Source organism: Temnothorax nylanderi, unplaced genomic scaffold (genome assembly GCF_030848795.1).
Source record: "Temnothorax nylanderi isolate EJ_2023f unplaced genomic scaffold, tnyl_v1.0 TNYL_tig0135_pilon, whole genome shotgun sequence".
Taxonomy (NCBI): domain Eukaryota; kingdom Metazoa; phylum Arthropoda; class Insecta; order Hymenoptera; family Formicidae; genus Temnothorax; species Temnothorax nylanderi.
In genome coordinates, this window is record NW_027249197.1 from 64255 (window position 1) to 90190 (window position 25936).

General features: G+C 32.8%; 5 protein-coding genes across 9 annotated transcripts in view; 1 reads left to right on the top strand and 4 right to left on the bottom strand.

Annotated features, from left to right (window-relative positions):
* Nucleotides 1-1767: 1767 nt before the first annotated feature.
* LOC139776989 (uncharacterized) lies at nt 1768-6041 on the bottom strand. Its single transcript, XM_071714118.1, has 5 exons — nt 5164-6041; nt 4554-4882; nt 3951-4215; nt 3150-3499; nt 1768-2919 (listed from the first exon to the last, which is right to left on the bottom strand). The coding sequence occupies exons 1-5, from the start codon at nt 5313-5315 to the stop codon at nt 2600-2602; spliced, it is 1416 nt and encodes a 471-aa protein (XP_071570219.1). The 5' UTR covers nt 5316-6041; the 3' UTR covers nt 1768-2599.
* Nucleotides 6042-6057: 16 nt separating this feature from the next.
* Nucleotides 6058-9042, bottom strand: LOC139776990 (uncharacterized). The gene is made up of 2 exons (XM_071714119.1): nt 7179-9042; nt 6058-6390 (listed from the first exon to the last, which is right to left on the bottom strand). Exons 1-2 carry the CDS (start codon nt 8113-8115, stop codon nt 6059-6061), a joined length of 1269 nt encoding a protein of 422 aa, XP_071570220.1. The 5' UTR covers nt 8116-9042; the 3' UTR covers nt 6058.
* A 5682-nt stretch (nt 9043-14724) lies between these two features.
* Nucleotides 14725-25936, top strand: part of Stac (C2 and C2B_Munc13-like domain-containing protein staccato) — a 29884-nt gene continuing 18672 nt past the window's right edge. For 3 of the 5 annotated variants that reach the window (XM_071714136.1, XM_071714137.1, XM_071714138.1), the window contains exon 1: nt 17006-17701. In XM_071714136.1, coding sequence (XP_071570237.1) covers nt 17244-17701 — 458 coding nt within the window. In that variant the 5' untranslated portion in view covers nt 17006-17243. Of the gene's footprint in view, nt 14903-17005; nt 17702-25936 lie in introns of those variants that run through there. The other 2 variants (XM_071714145.1, XM_071714139.1) reach the window with 2 other exon arrangements.
* Nucleotides 18754-21490, bottom strand: LOC139777006 (trypsin 3A1). Its single transcript, XM_071714150.1, has 5 exons — nt 21093-21490; nt 20790-20887; nt 20628-20710; nt 20205-20475; nt 18754-19929 (listed from the first exon to the last, which is right to left on the bottom strand). Exons 1-5 carry the CDS (start codon nt 21142-21144, stop codon nt 19645-19647), a joined length of 789 nt encoding a protein of 262 aa, XP_071570251.1. The 5' UTR covers nt 21145-21490; the 3' UTR covers nt 18754-19644.
* On the bottom strand, nt 21714-24801 carry LOC139777005 (uncharacterized). The gene is made up of 5 exons (XM_071714149.1): nt 24504-24801; nt 23937-24418; nt 22996-23744; nt 22498-22865; nt 21714-22228 (listed from the first exon to the last, which is right to left on the bottom strand). The coding sequence occupies exons 1-5, from the start codon at nt 24538-24540 to the stop codon at nt 21948-21950; spliced, it is 1917 nt and encodes a 638-aa protein (XP_071570250.1). The 5' UTR covers nt 24541-24801; the 3' UTR covers nt 21714-21947.

Genomic DNA, 25936 nt, shown 5'->3' on the forward strand with positions numbered 1-25936 from the left:
GCTTATATCTCGCACAGGGTTGTAGCGCGAGATATCGAAGCTCATCTCGCCTTCGTTCTTCCCTTTCACCTCGTGACGATTTCGATCTCATTGTGCAGCTTTATTTACGCACGAGCTTCTTTGTACGGCGATTCATTGGTTTCTAGGAATTTTGTAAATTATTAATTTACTTGGAAACAAAAAGAAAATAGAAGAAATTTAAAATATTGTAATTATATAATTTTATCTCCTTTTTTATTTCCTTGACCTTTTAACACTATACATCTATTTTACGTCAAAAATACAAATAATTGTTAAAAAATTTTTATACTATGCAATGTATATGTGTAAAATTTTCAAATATGTCTTATTATTATTGGATTGGTAGACAAAAATATATTAAATAAAACTGTCGCGTTATTCTCTTTAATTGCATTGAAGAAACTAGTCTAGCTTGTCATACAATGACTTTTTACCTAACTTTCTTCTTTAATTTAAAAATTTAAAAATTAATTTAATAATTTAAATAAAATTATTTTATTAATTTATATTTCGAACACGCATATACACGAGGATTTATGATTTACCGATAATGACTTTTAAAATATACATAATGATGTTAATTATGGAGAGGAACCAGTAATAGTAATAACAGTCACATCAATTGATTTCGAATAAATGGAATTTGTGATAAAATGGTGCATTACGGATTGATTGATATCTTTCTCCATATCTCCGTAATGGCGAAGTCTACATGATTGTGCATCAAGGGCTTTTTGTGATGCTTTGACACGGGTCCTATGCTAATTTATCACGGTGACAATGAGGCTTCCGCGTAACGAGCGAATATTAGTTACTAACAATCACCCATGTCAAATTTTTATATGGGATAATAGTACGTGTGATGCAATTTATATGTGTATTAATAGTCTTTCACAGATTTTATAATAATGCAATATTGTACTTTCTGTGACTACTAAAATTTCAAGATTATTAAAGATTAAGAAATTTATATTCGTCAATAACTCTATCAAGTTTTTATTTTTAACATGTATTGCCTTTGTAAATTCTTCCTTATTATTAAAAAATAATGAGATGTAACCATACTATATGCTTCTGCACATATTTAGTAATATTTTGTTCATATATACCATGAAATATGTTACAAATTCCAGATTTATTTGCATTCTTCTGCAGATGTAACATCTGTTTATTGGATAAAATATTTAATTATGTTTTGTGAAAATTTAAATTCCCGTCACTGCGCTTGTACAATAAGCAACATCTACTTTTGGCGTGCTGACGTGTGTAATAAAAATATTAAGTTTATAATTGAATAAAGCATAATCTTCCAGCATGAATGCGACAGAGCGTTATTAATATTTAAATAAAAGCTTCAGTCAAAGCTACTCTTTTGCGCTCGGCTAGTTGCATGAAAAGCTACTCTCTCTTTTCCAACTTTAAACACGAGCGGAGCAAAAATTATTCGAAAACTCATATAAGATATAGTGATTCTTCCCGCTGATTATCCGAAATTTGAAATATTATCCACGTTTTATAATTACAAAATATTTTATAGTAAATTCACATTCGTCTAATTCAAATTTTTTGGCAATATTAAATTTCTGTTGAATAGATAATATTTGCATGGTGTTATAATTTATTTTACTTTTGAATATATAATGTATATAAGAAAAATCTAATATCAGTTATAAATATATTAAATAATTATAAATAATAACATAAACTCAGGTATGGATGTTAATTTGGGATTAATTAAACATACTATTTATGTTTAATGTACAGATTGAGAGTTTATTCTCCGTTTAACATGTACGCGTACGTCTATCGTATAATTAATTATATAATAATATCACGTATTTACAGTAGATTTTGTGCGCCAGTGCCAAAAGACATAAAATGACGTTTATCTCTTTAAAATTACAATGAGAGAAAGAAATGTTAAATTGCTTCGTCAGCTCTATTGGCTTTATTCAGTTTGTATGTACATTGTGAAACTAATTTTTCATGCCTTTGTGGCATAACTTTTTTATTACACTACACAGAACATCTACACGATTCGAAAGACAGTTACAAAAATATATGTTGGACAAACGGTAGAAGGGAACTGACTGTGGATATAAGTATTGTTGTAGCATCTGTGATTGTTACAAAGTGCAATGTCATTTCTCATTGTTTTATTATATTTTTCTTAACTCTCGATAATTTTATATTTTTTCAGGTTTCTCGTCGAAGACTGTAACACTATGATTCAGTGAAAGATAGCTCGAAGTAGCAGTTTATTTCAGGAACCTCCATGTTCGTAAGTATCTTTTTTTCTTATGAAACATAATGAGATAGTTAACTGTTTTTAATAGTTAACAGTCGATGTTATAAACACGTAGCGAGTTACTTTTTAAAATTATTTCGAAAGTTTAGTTTTGAAAAGTGTTATTTTAGTAAATACAAAATAAGTTTGATCTTTTTCTGAAAATGTCATATTTTTGGAAGACAATTCAGCCAGGAAGAAAATTTATATAAATATATTCCATCCGTAAAACATTAATTTTCTTAATCTTTCGCATTGGCTTATAAAAGTGACAAAATTTAAAAAGAATATTTAAGGATTATAACGAGCGGATATTCTAGTTGCGCCTTGTGCTGCCTGCGGAACGGAATGTCTGATTCTATCGCGTAAAGTGTTTGGCGTATCTTTTGTGTATCTGGATGACATCCGTGCGAACTCGTGCGATATCTCGTCCATCGGATGTTTGCCCTCTAACGTTTCGTGCATTGGTATATTAGTGTCCCTGGAACGTTGTGATTTCATCGAATACAAAGCCGGTGATGGAATTTCACAAGGCCCCATATTTCCTTCAAAATGATGTTTCGGTTTACAATGCCCGCACCAGGATTGGTCGAAGATTTCCGCATCATCTCCTGAAACAAATAACAAAATTAAAAAACATTTGTAAACTTTGGTTGACATATATTAATGCAAAAGCATGATAAAATCATGCTAATGATTCAAAGCTAATGATAAAATCAAGTAAATAAATTTGAAAATTAATTATAATAATTAATTAAAGAAGATAACTAGTGCTGTGTAATCACAATTGTTGTTAATATTAATGTACTTTTCTAAATGCTAGGCTTTATTGCTTGCTTACCGAAACGCGTCTTAGTCGAAAAATTTGGATGATCCTGGAATCTACAATGGTTCCTTCGCGAAGTTGATGGTTTCCTGGTCGAGATATTACCGCAACGGCTACACTTTCTCCTATCGGCAAATTCTGCTTCCGTAAAAGACTTTATTTCTGGCCTCGTCCGTGTTCGACGACTCGGCTGAGTTAGCGAGGTCATTGTGTCATATCGATCTGTTGAACTTCTCTGCGGAATCCAATTTTGATGATAGCCCATTGATGATCTTCGAGAATGATTTTTCAACGCTTGAGCCGTGTACAGATCCTCCTCCGACAACGTTTCATGGATATTGTGATCAGGTGTGTTGTGGTAGTACCTAATCATACAGGCACCTCGCAGATATTTGACGTACCGATGATAGAATACATATGATTAAAGAGAACACCGAGCCAAAGCAAAATACAGATAATTTATCATTAAGCTATTTAATTACAACGTATCCTGTTTAATGTGCGTTTATGCCTCTAATTTCTGATTTATGCTACTTTGTCATGTACAATCCATTTAATTCTTCATTAGCTTTGAATGGACTGTCCACGCCATAGTGCGATTAAACTAACAGAAATTGAGAAATAATTGGGATTAACCAAATTAGATGAAACAAGCGTAGTAAAACATATTTGTATATCTGTATAAGTTTTTAGTCTCGGCAAATAGATAATAATAAATTGCATTTTTTTCTAATTAGATAATTATACATTGGTCGTTAAATCAAAAATTGTATAACACAATTTTTTATGTTTATTTTAAAGATTTATATTACAAACCTTGTTGGTAAATGATAAGTTTGATACAACTTTGGTGATTGTTGAGAGTAACGAATTCTATGTGGATCTTGTTGCTGGTTAATCATTCGCATTCGTTGTGCTCGTAACAATGCATCTTTCTTAACTGCATTGCGTTGTATTGCTTGTGTTTCGGCAGGTGCATCCGATTCTTCATCTATCTCATCGTCCGCTTCCTGTTCATCGTATTCCTTATTGATAGACTCGCCGATCCTTTTGTCGCTTCGAAGGGACCGATCGTTCTCCGCTATATAAACATTTTGTTTTAAGAAATTAAATGCAGTCGCAATAATTACAAGCTTTTGATCATTTTGAACACCTGTAATTATTTTATAAATAAATACAGTTGTATTAGAAAATTGTATTAGGAAAACTTTTGTCTCGATATATCATTAATCTCTTCTATTTTCTCTGCCATTTCCATTTTATAAATGTAATAATAATTAAAATTATTTAGATTAGCTTTTTTATATTCTTTGAAATATATGTTTGAACTACATATGGATTTATTAATTTTTTGCTAATATATTTTTTAAATGTGTTACAGTTTTGCATAAATAATAATGAATTGAATAGCATTCCCACCTTCGTTTATACCTTCCTCTTCAGCGTCTTCGTCTAAATTATCTTCTGTAAAATTTCCTAGTTCTTCATCGATATAGTCTGTATTGTTCTCATCTTCTTGCTGAGTCTTGTATCGATCTTTATTTACGACAACGTTATTAGTACGATCGTTATTTCTACTAGATTTCGTAGTAATCTGCTGGTATCGCTGTGGTACTTCCGTATGAAGAGCAGAGGAATGTTTCGGATGCGTCGGACATGGATAAGCGTTATGTTTATTAAAAGTCTTGTAAGAATTTGCGGAGGAATAATAGCTCATCGTCGGTTCTGGCATAGGACTTTGATGACGTCTAAAAACCATGAAACTGCTTTTGATTCACTTTCATAAGACATTGCTATCCATTTATGAGAAGCATTAAATTTATTCTCTACCGTTATACTCCTAATAAAGTTATATTTTTTAAAATTAAGGTTTTACATGAATTTGAATATTGAATCTTTGAGTCCTGTATGAGTTGCATTCATTACAAGAATGTGTTACAAAAAATTAAAGACTTTAAGAATGCAAAGGTAATATTCATATGAGAAATTTCTTTAAATTTCAACAATTTTACCAGTTATTAAAAATTACCTGGTACTCTTATCAGTAGTATCTTGATTGCTTCTTTGTGTATATTTCCAATATGCATCGGACGGAACTCTAGCGTCGGTGGTTTGATTAGCAGACCACGTAGATGTATGTGGTGAAGTGTACTTTGTCTTATGTCTTCCAATTTGCTCCATTTTCGTCAGGAAACTTGTATAAATATTTAAACATCGTCAAAAATGAATATTTTCATTTATAATATTTTAATTCTCATACTTTGCATTCCACATTTCGTAAATTTTGTTTTTCATCGTTTATTACGTTTCTGTTTACACTGTTTACTTTTGGCATTTTTTATTATTATTTTATTTTTCTGTCATGCTGTTTAAATTTGGTTTAAGTATGATTTGCACTTCTTATCATAGCAATTTGCTGATCACAAGTATGTTTACAATTTTTAGAAACACGATAAGATGTCTTATCGTACGTATCTTCACGGTTTATTTTCGCACTTTTAAGCTAAGATATGAAAGAAATGTTTTAAGAAATAGAAAACTCACTTTGGCACAATCAATAATATTAATGTCTTTTTGCAATACGCAGTTTTCTTCGTCACGATTTGCAATTCAAATACGATTTCTTCAAAGAACGCTCGAATTTCGTGACACGATATTAACGAGCTGGCAAGACGACGAGCACAGAGATGAGAGTGAAGAAAGAAAGACGCGACGTGGATACTTTACGAGAAGTTATAGAAAATGATATTTCTTCAGGAGATTGATAATTGCACGTTCAATATCTCGTCTGCAACTACATCCGCATAGAATAACTTCTCGGCTTCCTAGGAGAACGAAATGAAAAGGATAGAGCGGCGTAGTTAAGGAAGAAGGAACGAGGTGACAGTCACGATCTAGAAACGCGTAGATCGTGATTTTCTGTTTCACCATTTGTCGGTTTCGTTGCTGTCTTCGTGCTCCAACGAAGAATTCAACGTGCGCTGGAACTCATGCACTCTCTGGCTCTGTTGCTCGTGATGCAACTTTCGCCACTTGATGCGACGATTCTGGAACCACACCTTAACTTGAGCCTCGGTCAATCGGAGTGCGTGAGCCAGGTACAATCTTTCGGGGCCCACCATGTATTGCTGACGCGCAAATTCACCTTCCAGACGTTCCAATTGCTCCGCCGTGAAAATTGTTCGTACCCTCTTTACTTTACCGCCCCCACCAGAACTGGAACTTGAACTGCCGTTTTTTGTCGAGCTTTCCTGACCTGAGAAAATGGCAAGCAAACGTGTAGGATGGCAATAAGGAATATTTAATTGCACCTGCTGCGGCAAAAGTTGAATAAATCTAGTTAAAAGCTTTAAAAGCTATATAAAAATGCAATATGTGTAGTAAATTTTTCGTGATGAGGTTAAATTTTACACAAACATTTTAATCTGTTGAGAAATTTCCAAAGATGTTCTATACAGACACTCTAAAAGATTTTATAATAAAAAACATATATACCTATATTTAGAATTAAAAAATTTGGAATACCATTTCTTTCTTTTCGAAGTAGAAAATTTAGATATTTGACATTTTCATTCTGGTGAAAACTAAAATTTATCTGAAGTTAGTTATAGGCTATCGATTATCATACAGTACACGATTCATAATAGCATTTCGATTGTTTCTTTTTAATTTTCTTTATTTAATAACATGTTGCCTGTAATAGTATTTTCAATACTTTTCTTGTTTTTGGAAATTGTGAAGAAACAACAAAATATTATTGTTCCTTCACAAGTTTCAGTTTCTTTAAAATACTCCCGTTCCAAATTATTTTGCTTTTAAATTTAAATTATATTCTGTATCTTTCAGTTGTGATTCTAATTTTGATAAATAAATAATTTCATTGATTATTATGTAAAAATAAAATTTACTAATAACGTTTATTTTGTTTGTGCAAGCTAGATAAATTTGAACTCGTTCAAAGTATTATTTTTGTATTTAAAACATTCTTTTCTTGCAACAGATAAATTGACATGTAACTAATAGTAAATAAGATATTATAAATACCCTGATGGTGTTTTCTGTATTGTTGCTGTTGACTTCGCTTTTCTCGCTGATTGTTTCTCAGGCCCAGAATCGCATCGATGGTGAAAGACTTCGCTTGTTGCTGCTGTTGTTGTTGAGAATGCTGCATGTGCGTGATCGAGTGCGGATGCGGTACTTGCGTCGACAAGTTTTGCGCGGATAGTTCCGTGCCAAGCAGATGCGAGCGTCTCATGCGCTCCAAAGCTATGGCTTCGAGATCCGGGTTCCTCGGCTGTACTTGCAAGTTTCTGAATTCCTTGTGATCCAACATGCTCGAATTTTCCAGTACACCGGCACCACCGCGCAGTCTTTCGAGGGCCAAACTGCTAATGTGGGTGTCCCTCATTCTATCGAGAGAAAAATTAAACTCTTTCATGCGATCAAGATTATAGTTCTTGAGCAGGCCGAAGTCCTTCATTTCCTTTTCCACCACGAAATTGAGATCCTTGCTGTACCTGTCTAAGGAGGATAACGACGCATGGGGACTCCTTTGCTTGGTCTCGCGCAAATTAAACAGCACGTTCTTGGCGCTGGAATTTTTTGATCTGCAAAGTGTCACGGCGTCAGCTGACTCTTCATTCTCGTTCGATCTGTCTAACGAATAATTAATCTCAGTCAAATTATTGGCAGAGTAAGCGAAATCCTTGGCCTTATTTAACGTCATAGTCAGATTTCTGGCCGGGTTTTCGCATGGAAACTCGTTGAATCGAAGGGTTCTATCGCTATCTTCGAGACTAAGATGAAAATCCTTTGGCTCCGTCGATGCGTCTTCTTTAGTTTTATCAATGGATAGATTAAGTTCCTTGATACGCTCATAACTCTGAAATGCTCTTAATTGAGATTCCGAATGGCTGCTGTCACTTATGCAATCCGATAAGTCTTCCGCCGTTAGTCTACCCGACGGATCGCTCGTCTCCATTTTAAAGTGTTCTTGAAACTGTTATTTTTCCTCAATATTTTCTTGACACTATGGATAACACTGTTGAACCATATAGTCGTCAGAAAACAGTTAGTATTAACTGTTTATTAATCTTTTTCGTTATTTAACACAGATATTAATTTATCTTAAAAAAAAAACTTTCTAACTATCTTAAAACTAAATGCGATAAAGAATCACAGCGAATAAATTCGAGTTCTTTTAAAATGTTATGTTATTTACATAAACACTTATCACAAATTTTTTCCTCGAAAACGGCGGTCAGCTAAATATATCCAATCAGTTTTTCTTCTTCACCGTAGTCATCAAATCTGTTCATCACTGTCAGAGTTATTATAAAAAACTAATTCATCGTGTATTTCTCACCAAACGGATTATGCTATTCTTTAGTCACATTAATTTACCATCCACAATTTAATGTCGAAAGTCGATCACCATCATAATCATGTTTATTATCGATGAATTATTACCCCATCGTAAACAACAAATTCGCGCACTATCACAATTTTTGCAGACTTATTGAATAAGTGTATGTTGCTTGGATTACCAAACGGTGGATGGATAAATACGAACGAAACGAAACTGAAGGCGAAGAAGAGGCGAAGGTATGAGAAGGAAACGTAGCGGTATCGGAAGAGACCGAACTACGAAGACGCTTGCGACGAAGTATGATCGGACCGCGTTGGCGCTCCGCAGCATCCAAGGATAATGATGTCAAGCACGAGGATCACCGCTATCGGATAGGGTTGGCCAACGGGACCAAGGATATCCAGCTAATGATCCCGTACGTGACGAGGAGGGTATTCACCCGCCGCCTCGTAACCCTCCTTGCCCGCCCGCCACCCCTAACAATCAGTCGACCGTTATGTTTCACCTCCGCAACCCCCAAATGGACCGCAGGATACCCCCTCGTACGGTCAATATTTTTTCATTCGACGAGAGAAGGCCGGGGCGCGCGTCGTCGCCGGATCCTGGTTGGCCGGATTCTGCCATCACCCTGTGCCCGGGACACGCCTACCGCGAGCACCGTGGGGGTTATTTGCGGGGAGTCTGTTACTTTTTTCTACCCTCTATCTCGAGCTATCCAGCCAGCATCCACCTCCGTCGACTCGCAACCCGTTCTTCCTCGTCGCCGTCCTGCGAAAGCTGCTCCCCCGTCCCTCGTAGCAGGCACCCATTAATAAGCTTTCGCCTAGACCGACTAGCTCACTTGAAGATGCTGATACCACCAAGCGTTCCCAGGAAGCGTATCCGTGAAGACGAAGATGAGCGCGTGCGTAAACGTAGTTAGCGCCTCGCTTCAACCGCTCGTCAGCGATGTCATCCGCGTTCAAGACCTTCCGGTAATTAGGTCCTAATGATGATGAGGTAGTTTAATTTTGTTCGGATGATCTTTCTTATCTCGTCTTGGATTGAGATAGTCTTCAACATCGAAGAGTTCACTCGCTATGGATTATTGGGAGGAATTTCGCGCAATTTATCTTACGAAATTTCGCGCTGACTCGGGGAATTCTTGAGCTAATTACATGAAGATGGTAATATTATAATGAACATAAATTAGTTGTAGAAAACGGTTATGAAAAGAAGATATTTAGAATATTGTTGACATATTTGTCGACAGAATTTTTGCACGTGAGATATATACTAACCGATAGAATTTTTACACGTGATACTATATATATTAGTGAAAATAAACCGCTATTTTCGCAATTTATTTTTACATATTACAAATAAATTTGTACAAAAATTGTGTATTAAGATCATATTATTATGGAAAATGTTTACTTCCTCGTTCACAATAAAAAAATTAAATTTTTAAATATTAATACAAAATAAAAAATAAAATCTTTAAACGTCAATAAAGAGAAGACACTATTGCCAAGTATAATGTATGTTTATCTGCAGCTTTTATATAACTAAATTAAGACGACGACCGTCGTTATTAATATATTCTAAAGATGTTGAGGTAAATAAGTCTTCCTTAATTGCTTCATGCCAATCTGAAACTTCATCCACAATCCCCTCATTAGACGTTGACGGGTACGCGGGAATTTCAGTACCTTGGAAAACCTCTAAGGAGGTTACACTCGAGGGCAAGAGCTTAATTATGTCGAGGTTTTACATCATGTCGACTTCATGCACGCACAACCTTATCTTTTTGTCAATATGACAACATGACAATTTAATAATACATGGCGCTTTATTTGAAGTCAAAGAGAAGAATTGATTTAATCGCGGAATTTAAAAGACTTTTATATTAATTTTATTTTCTGTTAGAATCCGCGCTGAAATAATTAATGTACGCGTAGTATAAGAGAGTAAATTCTTTTATATTTTATAATTGTGTAATGTGTTTCTATACAGTTTTCTGTACAGGAAAATTATTTTTACATATATAAAAAAATTAGTATAGTTCTACTTGCAATTAATAAATGCATAATGCACACGTTATGTATATTAATAAATTCAAATGTTCCATCTTTCATGAAGTAGGCATACGCATGAATAACACCTCTAATAAAAGTTTTGCGCTCGAAAAGCCATTATGAAGTTAAGATTGAGCCATAAATTCCAAATTTACATACAACTTTTAAGCTATTCTCTAACTATTTTACAAACCAGTTCGTAATTGCATCATATATTTCTTATTACACAAACTTTACTGTAAATTACTTTGCTATAAAGAGTTAGCAGTGATAATTTAATCCCTTTAGTTCCAAATCTTTATTTATCAAGTAGAAAAACTGAAAACTCTGTTTTAGATTGTTTTAATATCAATATATATCAGTATATATTTGTGTATATTTTACGCTAAATTAAAAGAATTGTAATTAAGAAATTTTAATTATCTTAAAATGTAAATAATTATATCTGGAGGCCCCCGCACAATAAAAAATATAAGGATCAAGAAACAGATATTAGCGATTAGAAATAAGAAATCAGGAATAAAGGTGGTGTAGCATTAATACACGACTTCCGATAGGTTAAAAATCTATTGTCTGTGTTATTCCTTGTTTCTGTTGCCTGTATTTTTCATCGTGCATCCAACTTTATTCTTGATTCTTTAGTCCTAATCGCTAATGTTTGTTCCTTGTTCCTTATATTTTTCATTGTGCGGAGGCCTTTACGTTAAACTTGCGCATATAAAGAAACAAGTACATCATTATATGTATTTAAGAGATCTACTGTTCAGTTAAAATTTAGTCATATTTTATTAATTCGTATAGTAATCTGATTTGGAAGACAGAATCGCATATATACGTTAAATTTACAGGGAAGAAAGAACGTGTGCATCGTCAGGTTAATTTCCTCGCTGTCTTATTTTCACATCGTACCCTAGGCTAGTGTAGTAATTATCAGTTTTTAGGTAAGGCTCTCGAGGGGAGACAGAAGCAGGGTCGAATGAAATTGGCGACAAATGAATAAATTAAATGGTGGCCCGTACCGTAGTGGGGGTCCAAAAGAATTTCTATTGAAGCTCGATACCCACCCTCTTGATCGCCGCCCAAATGACTTGCGACTCACCCTTATTACGGCCTGAAATTTATCACGGAAATTTCGTGGAGTATTTTACCCGGATAATTGCTCCGCTTTATAAGAGCCACCCTTACGAGCCAATATATAAGACAAAGACGATCAGGCAAGACTTCTATTCACTTCAGCGAATTCGGCTCGATATGCAGACAGATTAAACGCTTGATGAAACAAATCAAACCAACCAGGATTTTTTTAATTCCTTATTTTTTTAATTCTTTATTAAAAAACTTTTTAAAAGCTTTTTTCTTAAAAGACATATTTTTATAACGCATATTTTGAGCTATTAAACAAATTTTATTTTTTAAGAAATAAAAAAAGACCTATGCATAAATTTACTTATATTATGTGCTTAGATAAATTGATTTATTTCAGGAATATTAGAATTAAAAGATTATAGTTAAAAAGAATCCAATTAAATGTAGTTGATACTGTACAAACAATGTGCAAATCCAATGGACTTTACATTCCGTTAGCGATTTCGAAAATCAAACTGTACATCTCAAAATGTCATTGTCCCAATCATGATAGCTGGAATTGACTCTCGTGTCCATGAAGTCCTCACATTGTTCGCATCAATCATTGATCGGCTCGGTAAATCTATCAACCGCGGAAACTAATCCAATTCACGATACCTGATGCTGATCGCGGCATGGAGAGGATCATTAACTAACTAAATATCAATTTCGATAGTAAATAGTATCCCCGCGCTATCTATTGTTTCCAAATTGAATCCGTATCGGGAATGATCTACAGCTTAGCCGTATTGCTGTGCCGTATACGCGTGAACACATGTATAAAATTCACGAACGCATAATGCCATACGCATCCCCCTTCCATCCTTCCACTCTGAACAGCCCAGGAACGTAGGTATTGCGATCGACACATACAAAGCAGTCTCTCCTCCCTTCCTGGACTCTACAGCATTCTGTTGCCTTACAGCCGACGCTTCCATCCTCCCTGGTCCCTCTTCACCGCCTTGGTTACCCTTGCCACCTTCGCCTCCTCTTCCTCCTCTTCCTCCTCTTCCTCCTTCTCCTCCTCCTCCTCCTCATCTTCCTCCTCTGGCTTTCATTCCACATGCGATATTAAAGCCAAGGCAATTAGCGGTGGGGGTTGTTGCGAGGGACGGCGAGGGAGTACGACAGTTTCAGCCGGGTTTCGTAGTCATCCGCCTGGTGGGGCTGTCTCGGATATGATTGGCTGTCAGCGGGGGTTAATCCCTGGGCCCGGCCACACCCCGGCATGTCTCAATCCACCCCCGTGAATCCGGCCGACCGAGCTTTCTGCCCGGAATCCACTGAAAACGAGGGTGAAAACGCGAGCGGCAAGGATATACCGGATGTAACCGGAGCGCGGGATGAGTCGAGCTCCTTAAGCGGGAAGGAGATAATTTCGGACAGATGATAGCGTCATCGGGTAAGAAAGGCGGTAAGCGTATGCTCGTTTTTAATGATGTAGTAGTTAACGTTTCATTACGCGGATGAAAATTTTGCGCTGTTCTACAAAGAACTGCGTAAAAGAATGATGAAGAAATTGTTCGTTTTAAAAATATTTAGAAACGGAATAGGCAAATAATCAGGCATATAAGAATTATTTGAATAATTATAATTTTCATTTATCATTACTTTTTTTACGAACATAAAATACGAAAAGTTTATATATCGTTAAAAATGTGTGGTTTTATTATAATTCTCATTTATCATTACTCTTTCTACAAACATAAAATACGAAAAGTTTATATATAAGTTAAAAATGTGGTTTAAATTGAAATAATTTAATTAAAACGTAGTTTTTTTTATTGGAACTAAGCATTCTGTACTATCTAAATAAATCTTCTCATAAATTTTTTTAACAATAGAAAATTACCTTTACTTAGAAATTAAAGAACTATGACATTTTCGATAATTTAATATTTACAACTCCATGCAAAGATAACTATGTGGTTTATAGGTATCATACAAAAGAACATATTAATAACGAGTTAAGTATAATCAACACATGCGGTCTAATATTTAATTTCAATTTCCATCACAATTATTATTGATATTACTAATTATATTTTGTTGCAGCTGTTTTCATAAGTCGCTGAATTTAGTAATGAATAGCTGTAGCGTAATTTAGATGAAAATCAAGCAAAGTTTCAAACTTTCATCAACTAAAAGGATTGTAATAAAAATTTTACTAGCTAAAACAGGAAAAAAGAAGATGTAGAAAGTATACAACTTGATATCAGGAGGTAAAAAAGGCGGTAGTGTAGTAATGCAGCAGGTTATAAACGAAAACTTTCTCTTGCGAAATTAAATACGTTACTTAATTAATTATCGTATTGCCGTATACTAAATGTGCGTATATATACAATCAAGTAAAATTATTTATTATGTTAAAATAATATAGTTTTTTATTTATTAGTCATTTTGCGTACACAATAAGATATTACAAACTCTTAAAAGTATATAAAATATCAAGAGACACGGTAGTGTCTCGCGCCAAGTACACGCAAAGCGAGACCGCACCGTGACTCTTTTACGCGACGCGACGAGTTGTAAGTACCCGAGATTTTGAAATCTCGATAATGACTGAACGGATCGAGTTCTGAGTAGGCTCAATCGATAGCTTGGGGTTGACTTATACATATAATAAAAGTGTTTTTATTTTTCCTCTACGTGCCCTACGAGCGGAGATATTACGATGCAAAGTCCAAAATGTAAATATTTTCAATTAAGATACGTCATTATTATTATCGTCGTCGCCGTGTTATATAATATATTTTCATTTGCAATACTAGATTTTATCGAAACGTATTCATACTATTTAATTGTTCATAACGAATAACTATTACGGTTTTTTGTTACGAGATCAACAATTAACTTCTATATTCTGACGCACACTGCGCGAGTAATTACAGTTCTAATCCGGCACAGATGCGGATGTTATTTTTCTGCAAACGCAAGGCTTTATGTCAGTAGCCATACGTTTGCGTGACGCGTAAGATCGATTTTCTGACATTTTCGCACATCTCATTCGTGTTTCCCTATTGACAGTGCGGAATGCTGTGAAAGGTTGCAGTCGAAAACTCTTAACTCCTTCGTCGTCAGATTGATTTCATCCGTCCAATGCCTTTTTGGACTTTGTGGAGACGTACCGAAAATAGCGAGGAACAAAATTATGTTAGAAGACGTCAAAATGCGCCGGAGAAATCGATGCGAGCATTGCTGGCTCTGTCTACCATCGAGTAAGTGCCATCTTGAAGTTTCTTTATTACACCAATCTCAAATAATTGAGAAAATATATATAAATGGATTCATGATTATTGAAATAGAGTAAATTAAATCTTGTTAATGACCGAATTAAATTCCTTTCATTTGCTGTCCGCTAGAAAAAATATAATGCACAAACTAGTACTGAATATTTAGATACCTATATTACTGTGTGTCACATGTGTAGGTCGACTTTTGTGGAGTCAAGTAAGGTTAATTAAATTTCTCCGTAACAACGATATGCGAAACTGTACTTATCTTGTAGTTCCACGAACATAATTAATATTCACTTCCCTTGAAATCTTTCTAAATGTCTATTATAATAACTACTTTAATGTTTTTGCTCAAAGAACATTATTATTATTGTTCTCTTTATTAAATAATATAAATTTGCAACAATATTTGTCTGTATATCATGCGCAACAATTCGCTTTGACAACTTTGATACTTTGGTAAAAAATATTTATTTTTAACAAATAGCAATTTGCAATACTAAGAATATTCTATTTAATTACCCAAAATTAATAAACAATTTTATTCTGTTATTATTGCGATAATAATATCTATAAAATTAAATAATTTAAGAGACACAAACCGCATATGAGAAATATCTTATAGTAATATATAATAAATATTTCCAAGTGTATACATTAATTTTATGTTTAGAATATCAAATAAAACAAAATGTTTTATTTAAAGAATTATACGTGTAGTAGGTATCTATATAGGTTAGATGTTTTGATCTAATAATTACGGAATGTTGCCATTTGACATTCAAATAATACAGTAATTACTGTACAATTATAACTGTATAAAAATATTATATAATTAAACTTGTTATTTACAAGTCATGCAACGGAGTAAAAGTATAACAACTAAACTCAACAATACAATTACATTGTAAAGCATTGAATCCAAGTGAATCTATTGTGTAAATTTACATTTATACATTCGATGCAGTTATGGAATTTGACATTACGGAGAAATCATAATAACGTTATAAGTGTTATATTTTATTGGCATGCAACATGTGTAAAAGTATAATTTTTTTATATAATATTTTTTTTACATTTAAAAAGTAATGTGTGCGTGTGTGCGCGTGTTTATATAAAAAGCTGAGAATTAAATATAAAATTAAAAAATAAATATTAAAATAAAATATTAAAGTAAACGAGAAAGTATTCAAATTATATCATGTTTCGTCATATCTATTTATTGTTATGCTGCTTTTGTCATATAATGAATAACCAATCTTAGTCCAATAACTCAGTCATATGAATAACGTATGCGATATAAATAACATTAAACCGGAAGCTGTACGATATCAGCCTTTTATCTTTCAAACTCTTATCTTTTGCGGGGATTCACATTTATTTATTTTTTTAGGATTTATTTTTAATGTGTAAATCTTGCAGATATATGTAACTTAATTTAGAAGCAATACTTAAAGAAATATGCAGATATTTTTTAATAAAATAATACCACATTAATATTAATTTTTAAGTACAATGTAATTGCAACATTGTAATTATACTTAAATAATTTAATTTTTTCTTTGAGTAAAGCGGATAAATATTTTTTATTTAATTAATTAATAATACATAAAATTATATAAAAAGAAAAATTATAAGATATATATGTTTGTATATGTTCTGAAATAACATCTTCTACAGATTTCTCAATATTTTTTACATTGAAAAAGAGAGAATCGTAAAATTTAGAATTATTTATATATTTTAATAATATATAATAAATATGTTATTACCACAATATTTTTTAATTAATTATTTTTATTTAAAAATATATTTAATGTAAAAAATAATTTTGCAAGGTGATTGGTGAATTGCGTGAAAATATTATGCAAAAAAAATGTAACAATAACAAAAATTTTTGCAAGAAATATTTGTTGTTGTCTTACATGAATTAATGAAGAAAGAAAGCGTGAGTAAACGCACACACCCCTTCTCTTCGCATACGCGTGCACAATCAGTTGGGATCCCCAGTTAGTGAGAGTGGGTACTTGGTAGCATGGAGACTGTTGTCAGTGCCACTTTTTCCTTCGTAGGGGTCGCGTACTAAATGAACGACGCTAGTGCAGGACTTTCTAGTTAATAAATCGCAATCATGTCGCGCAGTTGCAAATAATCATAAAATAATGTGATAACTAAGATAAAATCTATTGCACGTCAAAACAGTGCGTGAATGTGTATATACGTGTAACTTATAAAAGTTCGTGCTTCAAAAAAAATTCACAAATTGAAGATTCGCAAGAATTTATTCAAATTAACTCACAAGTAGACTGTAAATGGTTTAGCCATGTTGAGCAATTTAAAGTTAAAATTTTATCGCATAAGGCGTCTTTCGAAAAGTTGCACGAAAGATAACAAAATAAATATTGAAGCGATAAAAGACTCGTCCGATATCTGTGAAGAAGAATATTTAACGAACAGAAATTTATCAATTTTGATCGATAAGCAACTTGAATCGGATGTCGTGGACAATGTTTGTCTGCGACAGAAGCAGCACGTTGAAGGGACATCGAATTCTTCAACCAGGAGTTCACAAAACTCGTACGTTCTGATAGCAAGTGAAGAAATGCCTGTTGTATTGAACGATACAAACTGGGAATGCGTGAACTGTCATGATATTACTGAAAGTGTACAAAAGGATAGTGCTGCAAAAGAATACTGTAGTCCCAAATGCAGTAGTGCTTGGTTTCTAAAAATCCGTCGCGAGATTTTGAGGAATCGCCGCAATAAAATTTTTCCTGTAAAGTAAGTGTAAAAGTATTTTACGTAATCTTTTCTTTTTCTTTTAAATAATGAAGCTATCGATGATATGATTTCAGGCAATTGATAATATGAGATGATAATATCAGACAAAAAATATATATATAATAATTAAGTTAATTATCTCTCATTGCTTAAAAAGATTAGATTGAGAAAACAGCGGTCACATTGTTGCATGATGAAATTTTATTCAACAGGATATATTACGTGTATTTCAAAGATAGGTAATGCAAAGCACTGATATTCATATTATATTATGGTTTCCTGGCATAATGTCGTCATATACAGAACACTATTATGATTCAAGATAGCATAATACGTGCTACAAACGTTTAATAGATTTATTTTTAAATACACACAACACACAACACATATACAATTATTATTGTAGTATATCATCATATATAATACATATTTATAGAAATTTATTTATAATGCTGATTCGTTGCTGTTATCATGCAATTAACGGTACATTATAATTTTCCGAGGTCTTGTTATCGTAGCCATATCTCGAACGGAATTGATAGCGTAATATCCGTACGCAAAAATAGTCTGTCTGTTCACATCCAAATGTGACGGATGTTCCGTTAAGATAATGTATTTCTCACGGTCTTTTACGGAGACACTCGATAGTTTGCACGTGGCAGGGGAGTTTAAAGACCCTCAGAAGCGCGAGCGGAAAACCTGGCATAGGTTCGCTTTGCGCAGGGAAATACGCGTGGATGAGTCATTCCAGTAAATAGTAGTTTGAAAGTAGCTAGCACGCGTGCATGGTCGAGTAAACAGCAAATAGCGAGAGAATATGTGGCTGTGTTGTTTTCCCTCGTGATTTTTATCATTTACGGTATACATATTACAGGCAAATAAATGCAAATTTTAAATAATTTAATTCATTGTGTATGTACTATTAAAAACACAAGAATATTATTTTCACGTTTCCTTTAATACTTCAATTTTCTTTAATGTAATGTCTTAATATGTAAAAAGAGAAAAAATCTAGTTTTTTTTCTCTGATTTATATTAATGCTGCGATTAATTGTTACGCAAATGATTTTAAGTGATAAAATAATCTTACAATAGAATCCGATTACTAATTTTTGCGCCAAGTATAAGAGTGTTACAAACATTCCCATACATGTCATATTACTTAAATTTTTTTATTTTCTTTTTAAAACTGATGTACCAATTCACCATATCAAATCATTACAAAGATCTGTGCATGTATTACTCAGGCAATCTTTTCAAGCGAAATATTTCATCCTTAATATAACACTGTTCCGTAATTTTTAATAATCAGTATATGTAAAAGTAGCCAATATCATTAAGAAATATCATTATCACGTAAAACTAAATATTCATTACGTACATTACGTAGTCACGTACACCTTTTACTCGGCATTGCACGAGCGAATGCTACGTGTGCCGCGTGCAGGCGTGCGCGACACTCTTGCGCAGCACGTGTATGTGGTGGATTTCCTGCACGCACCGAACCTGAACGCAGGAGGGTTCACGACTCCGTGATTCGATATGCCTTTTGTGCCTATTCTCTCGAAAACAATACTTTCAACCTGCCGGATAAGAACACGAGGCTTTTAGTGGCGTGATGTGTCGAATAATCTTCTCAGTTTTATATACGTCAACGTGAATGTAAAAGAAGAAAAAGTAACGTATTTTATTAAACATTTTCGACAAACTACGAATCACTGTATAAGAAATAATAAAATCGATTTATTACATTGTTCTTTTTGAAATAATTATCTAAATTTGTAAATTATATTTATACGTAGGAATATTTTTATTAAATTTTAATTCTTATATTATTAATTATTTTTAAAAATTAATTAGCAAAAATATATAAAAATTGATTAAAACGTGGAAACTGTGAAAGAAAAAATAAAGTCATTAAAATTATATATTTGCATGTTTGATCACAAATTTGCAACAGCTTTGATCCATTCTCGATAATACGAAACTTTGACGTAAACGCCAGCCACTTTTCCACAGCCATGACCAAAAGATACAACGCCGTAAATTGTTCTTTTACTGGCCAATGCTCCTCCAGAGTCTCCGAAGCACGCATCTTTTCCTTGAGTTCCGTAACACAAATGATAGTCATCTTTGACGAGTATTGCGTATGAGGAAGTGGCATTAACACAAATTTCGTACGGAACATGCTGAACGTAAACGCCCATAAGAGTTTTGGCATTCTCTTTCTATAAATTATTTTAATTAAATCGTTTGCTTTTTATTTTTTAACAAAATTGATAAATAGATAGAAAAGAATCTAAGAAATACAAGTAATCAATAAGCAATAGCGTTCTTATTTAACAAACATTCTACACACATTTTTGAGATGCGACAGTTTTGAATTTTGAATTTTGTTGCTAGTATATAAGAAAATATATAAGTAAGCAATATAAAATATTTAAAATAAGTATACCGATTGTATACCACAAATTCTTACGTATTACAAATTTAGCTTACTCACTTTTTTATTATTTATGTATCCCCAACCACAAACTAATAGTTGATCATATGATATTTCGTGGGTTGATCTTGGTAAACGAACTGATCGGACGGTTCTCGAAAAATAAAATGGTGGTTTCACTTGAAAAAGTGCGATATCGTGTTCCAACAACCTCGAGAACCAAGAGCGATATGTGTCGTTGTATACATGAATGTTCGTCACCCTATGCACAGACCCGCCTCTGTCCGTTTTATTGGATCCAGCCCGTACATAATATTGTGTCGACGGTACTCTAGGAAATAATAAAGCATCAGAATACAGTGTTAAAATTATGAAGAATAAACTTTCCGTGCTCAATTTGTAAGTTTAATTAAAAATTAACAGTCTAATTATATGTGCTAAGAGAATTAATAACAATAAATCACAATGTTAAAATCTCATTACAAACAATGAAGAGCAGTGATGGCCCACGTCCTCGATAATATACTGGCACCGCATAAAAATCCATGTGAATTATGTAAAGAGAGCTGCAAGTATTGTTATTTTTAGAAAATGTTAGCAAATAGATAAATACGTCGACGTGTATAGTTGAAAAATATTATTAACCATGAAAGGTCTATATTTTATGTCAATTGATTGTCCTCCAATAATTTTTGGTTGCGCTGTATGTGTAGCATTTCCGCCTGTTTCTTCAAACAGGAAGCCTAGGATATACATGGAGAACGGTAAATGTTATGTAGGCATGTCTCGTATTAATAATAATGGAAATAGCGGCCATTTAATTATTACTTTAATGTTATTATATGTATATAATACCTATATTCGTTTTATACGATAATAACTAAAGATATTAATAAATATTTCTCTGCTTTATTAACAATAATGTATAACGTAAATAACTATTCATACCAACAAAATAGAGAATAATGACTGCTGCGCGCATTTTTGCTGACTGTGTCATCGTACAACGTGATCGAGCATATGTAAAGTGCGACGATCTATTTCGCCGTAGTTGTAAATGTCAGACACGACATATTTCATAAACGTTTAACAGCTACAAGCGTTGATACTATTGCAATTACCGTATCGCAACAGTGCCAAGATTGAACGTGATTTATGTAAGCACCATAAGCAAAGTGATAATTTGAAATTTATTATTTCTTATCGCGATGAGTCGAACACTTATTAGTCAATCAAATACTTATTAGCACCGGAATTATTGTAAAGATTCATAGAGTTGCTATCTCGAGGAACATGAAATTGCAATGTAAGTGTGACATGAATTCAGTTAAGGATTTCTATATAAATTATTTAACGGCAATCTGTACATTTAATGTACATATACATTTACATTTAATGAATACCAAAAATTAAAAATGTATTGTATAATTTGCATAAAATAAAATGCGTAAATAGAAGATTTAAAAAACATTTTGATAGTCTAACTACTTTTATTTAAAATTTCATTAAGTTTCTTTACACATTATGTATTAAGCATTTACATATCACTTATTTATACAGACATACGTTTACTGCATACAATATTGTATAATTAATTTTTCTGCTTTAACAATATGCACATATGTATTTACTTATTTTAACAACGTTGATATCATAAATTACTCATTATTTCTTAGTTTTATTAAATAAACCATAAAAATTGTTTGTTATATTTATAAACGTGCTTTGAATAGAATTCACATCGTCTTCACCATCAATATTGATGATTTCCGCAAAAGCTATCGATACTATCCGAAATAGTTTTTAATCGGTTTCTGTAAAATCTTTTAGAAACAATGATCTACGTTCATGTCCAGGTGAATCCCATTCTTCTGCCAATTCTTCGATGTTAGATTCATCTTTATGCTCTCCCAAACAGAATAATGTAGAAACCAAACTAATTGTCTCCATGAACATAGTGACCAATAGCAAGTTATTTGCGAGACAGGCTAAAGTGCTCCTGTCATTTCGGCTTCGCATTCTACTTACATGATTCATTGAACGCATTAGTCTTTCAAAAATAATATCGGCCTCTTTTCTTATTTCTGAAATATATATAATTAATTTATTAATTTATAAAATTTAGCTCTACTATATTGAGCATGAACTATTAATTCCAAATTCTTTGATAAATTTGAAATCAATTAATAAAAATTGATTTTAAAAATAAAGATATATATTATTTGTTAGAACTGCTTCAGTAGCAAAATAAAATATGGTTTTAGCAATTCTAAAAAATTAGATCTAAGAAATTAACAATTAATACAGTGAAATATTTCCTTCTTTGTGTGTAATAATTAATATAAATACTTACGATCTTTCTTAGAATATATAGCAAGATATCTCATTTCATTATTTTCATCAAGTTCATTACTTGCGCTGTCTGAATCTGTCATATCTGTCATATTAGTCGGCGGAATATCAGTAGAAATCGATGTATCAACATCTGTATCACTTAAATTTGCACATCCAAATAATTCCAGAAGTTTTGTTATCCATTCAGATAAGCAAACGAGAATTTTAGAATGACTGTGCCAGGACTCTTTAAAAGAGCTTCTAATACCGTGAATAAGAAACTTTTGAATCTCTAACACGGAACGATGAAAATTTCCAACAGCAAGCATCGTTTTTTTTAATATTCCATTTTTATACATATCCAATGATACAACCATCTTTTTATACCTAAAAGGATTATTTATGTAAAATCAATAAAGAATTTAATTATAAATTTTTAATGTAAAACTATGACCAATTATACCGTGTACTAATAAAAATTATTAAGTATTACGTAAGTTATTAAAATATCATTAACCTCATAGCCGCTCTCTTGTCCTTAGTGGCACTTTTCGAAAGCGTATTCAATCTGCTGTAGCCTTCCTGATAAATCATAAAATATTGACATATGTCATACGTGAGTTGGCTTCCCCATATGCTTCTGGAAAGAACATTCCCGAGTTCATTCGCAACACGGTAAAGAGGTGACCGTCTAGGTATTCGTTGGTCTAAAATTTTCTCGTAAATATATTTCACTTGCTGCGTTGTAGTCTTCGGCAGTCTTCGATTTGCGGCGAATTTGCAGTGAATGTTCGCATCGCCATTTTTATCGATATTAATCTTACATCCACTTAGACGTTCAATAACGGTTAACCATGGTTTGACAAGAAATCTATGATGAACGATTGTTTTGTTTGAGTCTTGATCTCTCGATGATGACATGCAAGTTGTGAAACGTCGTAACTCTTTGATACAATCGCTGTAATGACTGGCCCTTTCAACAAGTGAATGACATAGCAGCATGTACAATTGTTCACTGGTTGTGCCATTACTTGGTACAGAACGAACGAATTCTCGATCAAGTCTGGACTTAAATGATTTCACGGTGTTATCGGGTGAATCTTTCGCTAAATTTGCAAGAGCTTGATCCAAATTAAAGGATGATGTTAGCTTCCTCTTGTCTGTTACCGGTAACAAACATTTAAATAATTTTTTGCTGTAACTAGCGGCATCATTTATAGTACTGAAAAACTTAAAACTCTGTGTTAGCTTGCGCGGTGATAAGTCCTGAAATAATTAATAAGTTATATTTTTTATATACAATTATCTTAATTTATAAAGAATTTTTTCTCGGGCGATAATACTACAATTGAATAATTTATTTTAAAGCTATAAATGATACTACACACATTTATGTTTTAGCTATATTACTTTAAATACGTAAAATAATCTATTATCTTTCGACACTCTCAAACTTACCTTATCCTCGTATAAGGTCATATTATACGTTTTAAAGTAATGATTAATCGCAAATCGAATCTCTTCTCCTATTCTGCTCAAATCGCATAATAGCAGCGATCCTTGAACCAGACCTTCGGTAAACCAACTTTTAGAGATTGTAGAGTTCCACAATGTTTGCTCATACTGACGAACCGATGCAATTAATCCGCTGGTTCGCGCAAACTCCATAATTTTTGCACGTATAATCTTGCTTATCATATTAATCGTGCTTCCCAAACTACCTCCATCGGGAGACGACAATCTCAGAGTTATTGGTTGAGCGATCGGTTCAGTTAATCTCGCCAAGAAATGTTTTATTATTATTTCCGCATGTTGAATCTGTTTTGGATTTACCAAAACAAATGATGGAACATCCAATTGATTTCTTCGGGATGCTGTCCATGTAGAAAACGTTTTATTACGATAAACATTTTCCGTCGGCGTACAAAATACAGTAATCTCTACAACAAGTTATGAAGAGAAAAAAATTAATTATTAATTATAGATTTATTTAGTATTGATATGAAATTAAAAATAATACACTACCGACGAATAGGAACAATATAATCAATTTGCAATGCATGTTTGAGCTAACTATGTTTGCAGATAGCTAGTTTAGTCTTTTATGTAGATTCTTTTAAACGTACGTCATGCAATTTGTCTCAAGAACAATGGAAAATATTTCTTCTGTACGTTCAGTTAAACTTATCTCGTTGCATGCTATATTGACGTATATTATAATAAAAGTGGAAAATTTATGCTTTCGTTCGAACAGACGTTAACGTTGCTTGATATATATGTAACATGATACGATAATGATAAGATACAAGATTTATTTTCGAGATTGCAGCTCAATAATAAATATTTTTTATAACTTTTGTAAAAAAGTAAATTATTGTCTGATGTAAAGATTAAAGCTAGCGCATTCCTATTTCCGTATCATAATACCGCAGAAACATTATTGATGTTTGCTTCAACACATTCGCAGTGATGTATGTATGTATATAGTATCAAGCGAAATGGCGACGTGGCGCCTGCGTTCAAGGACTGCAACGATCGCGACGTCAGTCTGGATAGCGGCTTTTACCAGGAATCAATTCTCGTACAGGTACTGGCCTAGAATTAGTAATGGAGTGCGTTTGCGGTATTGTCTTCTGGTGTCTACGATAAAATAAAGTAAACAATTTAAGCGGAATTAAAGTTCAAATAATCATTGCGTTATTAATGACGAAAGTGACATTATATAATTTTTAATTTTTTTTGTTTTTTTATAAAGTGTACTGGATGATTGAATATGCCATTATATCAGTGTTTATCAACAATTGTTGAAAAATATTTTTCATGTAAATTTATTATATTTTTTAAATCAAATTAACTATCTTGCCGCAGTAAATTTTGGTTTAGAAGATGTAACACAATGTACGTGATACAGGACAGAGTAAGAAATAGTATAGCGGTAAGAAATACGTTTCTGCGTCGGTGATTCTGCGATATTAATTTTATACATGTCTACAAAGAGATCACCTGCATAATAGATGATGTCATCGAGATGATAAAATAAACTCCACGAATGTTGAGTCACTTACTATACACAACTACCCGTCTTGGACGATTATTTAATTAGCCTGACATCACAACCACGAAAGATAAGTCACAGATGAAATGAACCGAGCGAACATTTCTTCCGTGCACTAATTACTCAATTTTTATTTAAATATTAGCCAAGAAGAATAAGTATGCAATAAATTTTAATTTTTTACATACTAATTTCCTGCTTGATTTTTTAAATGTTAATCTTAGCTTAAATAATTCTTTGTTGTTTCCTTAGAACGCACAAAAAAATTAAAAATTAATTAAATGAAAAGACGCTATTAAAATTTATATATGTGCTCCATATTAAATAAATTATTATACATTAATTTTAAACATAACTCATCTCAACATATACATATGAGAAATAGATTCTCTAGACGGTATTA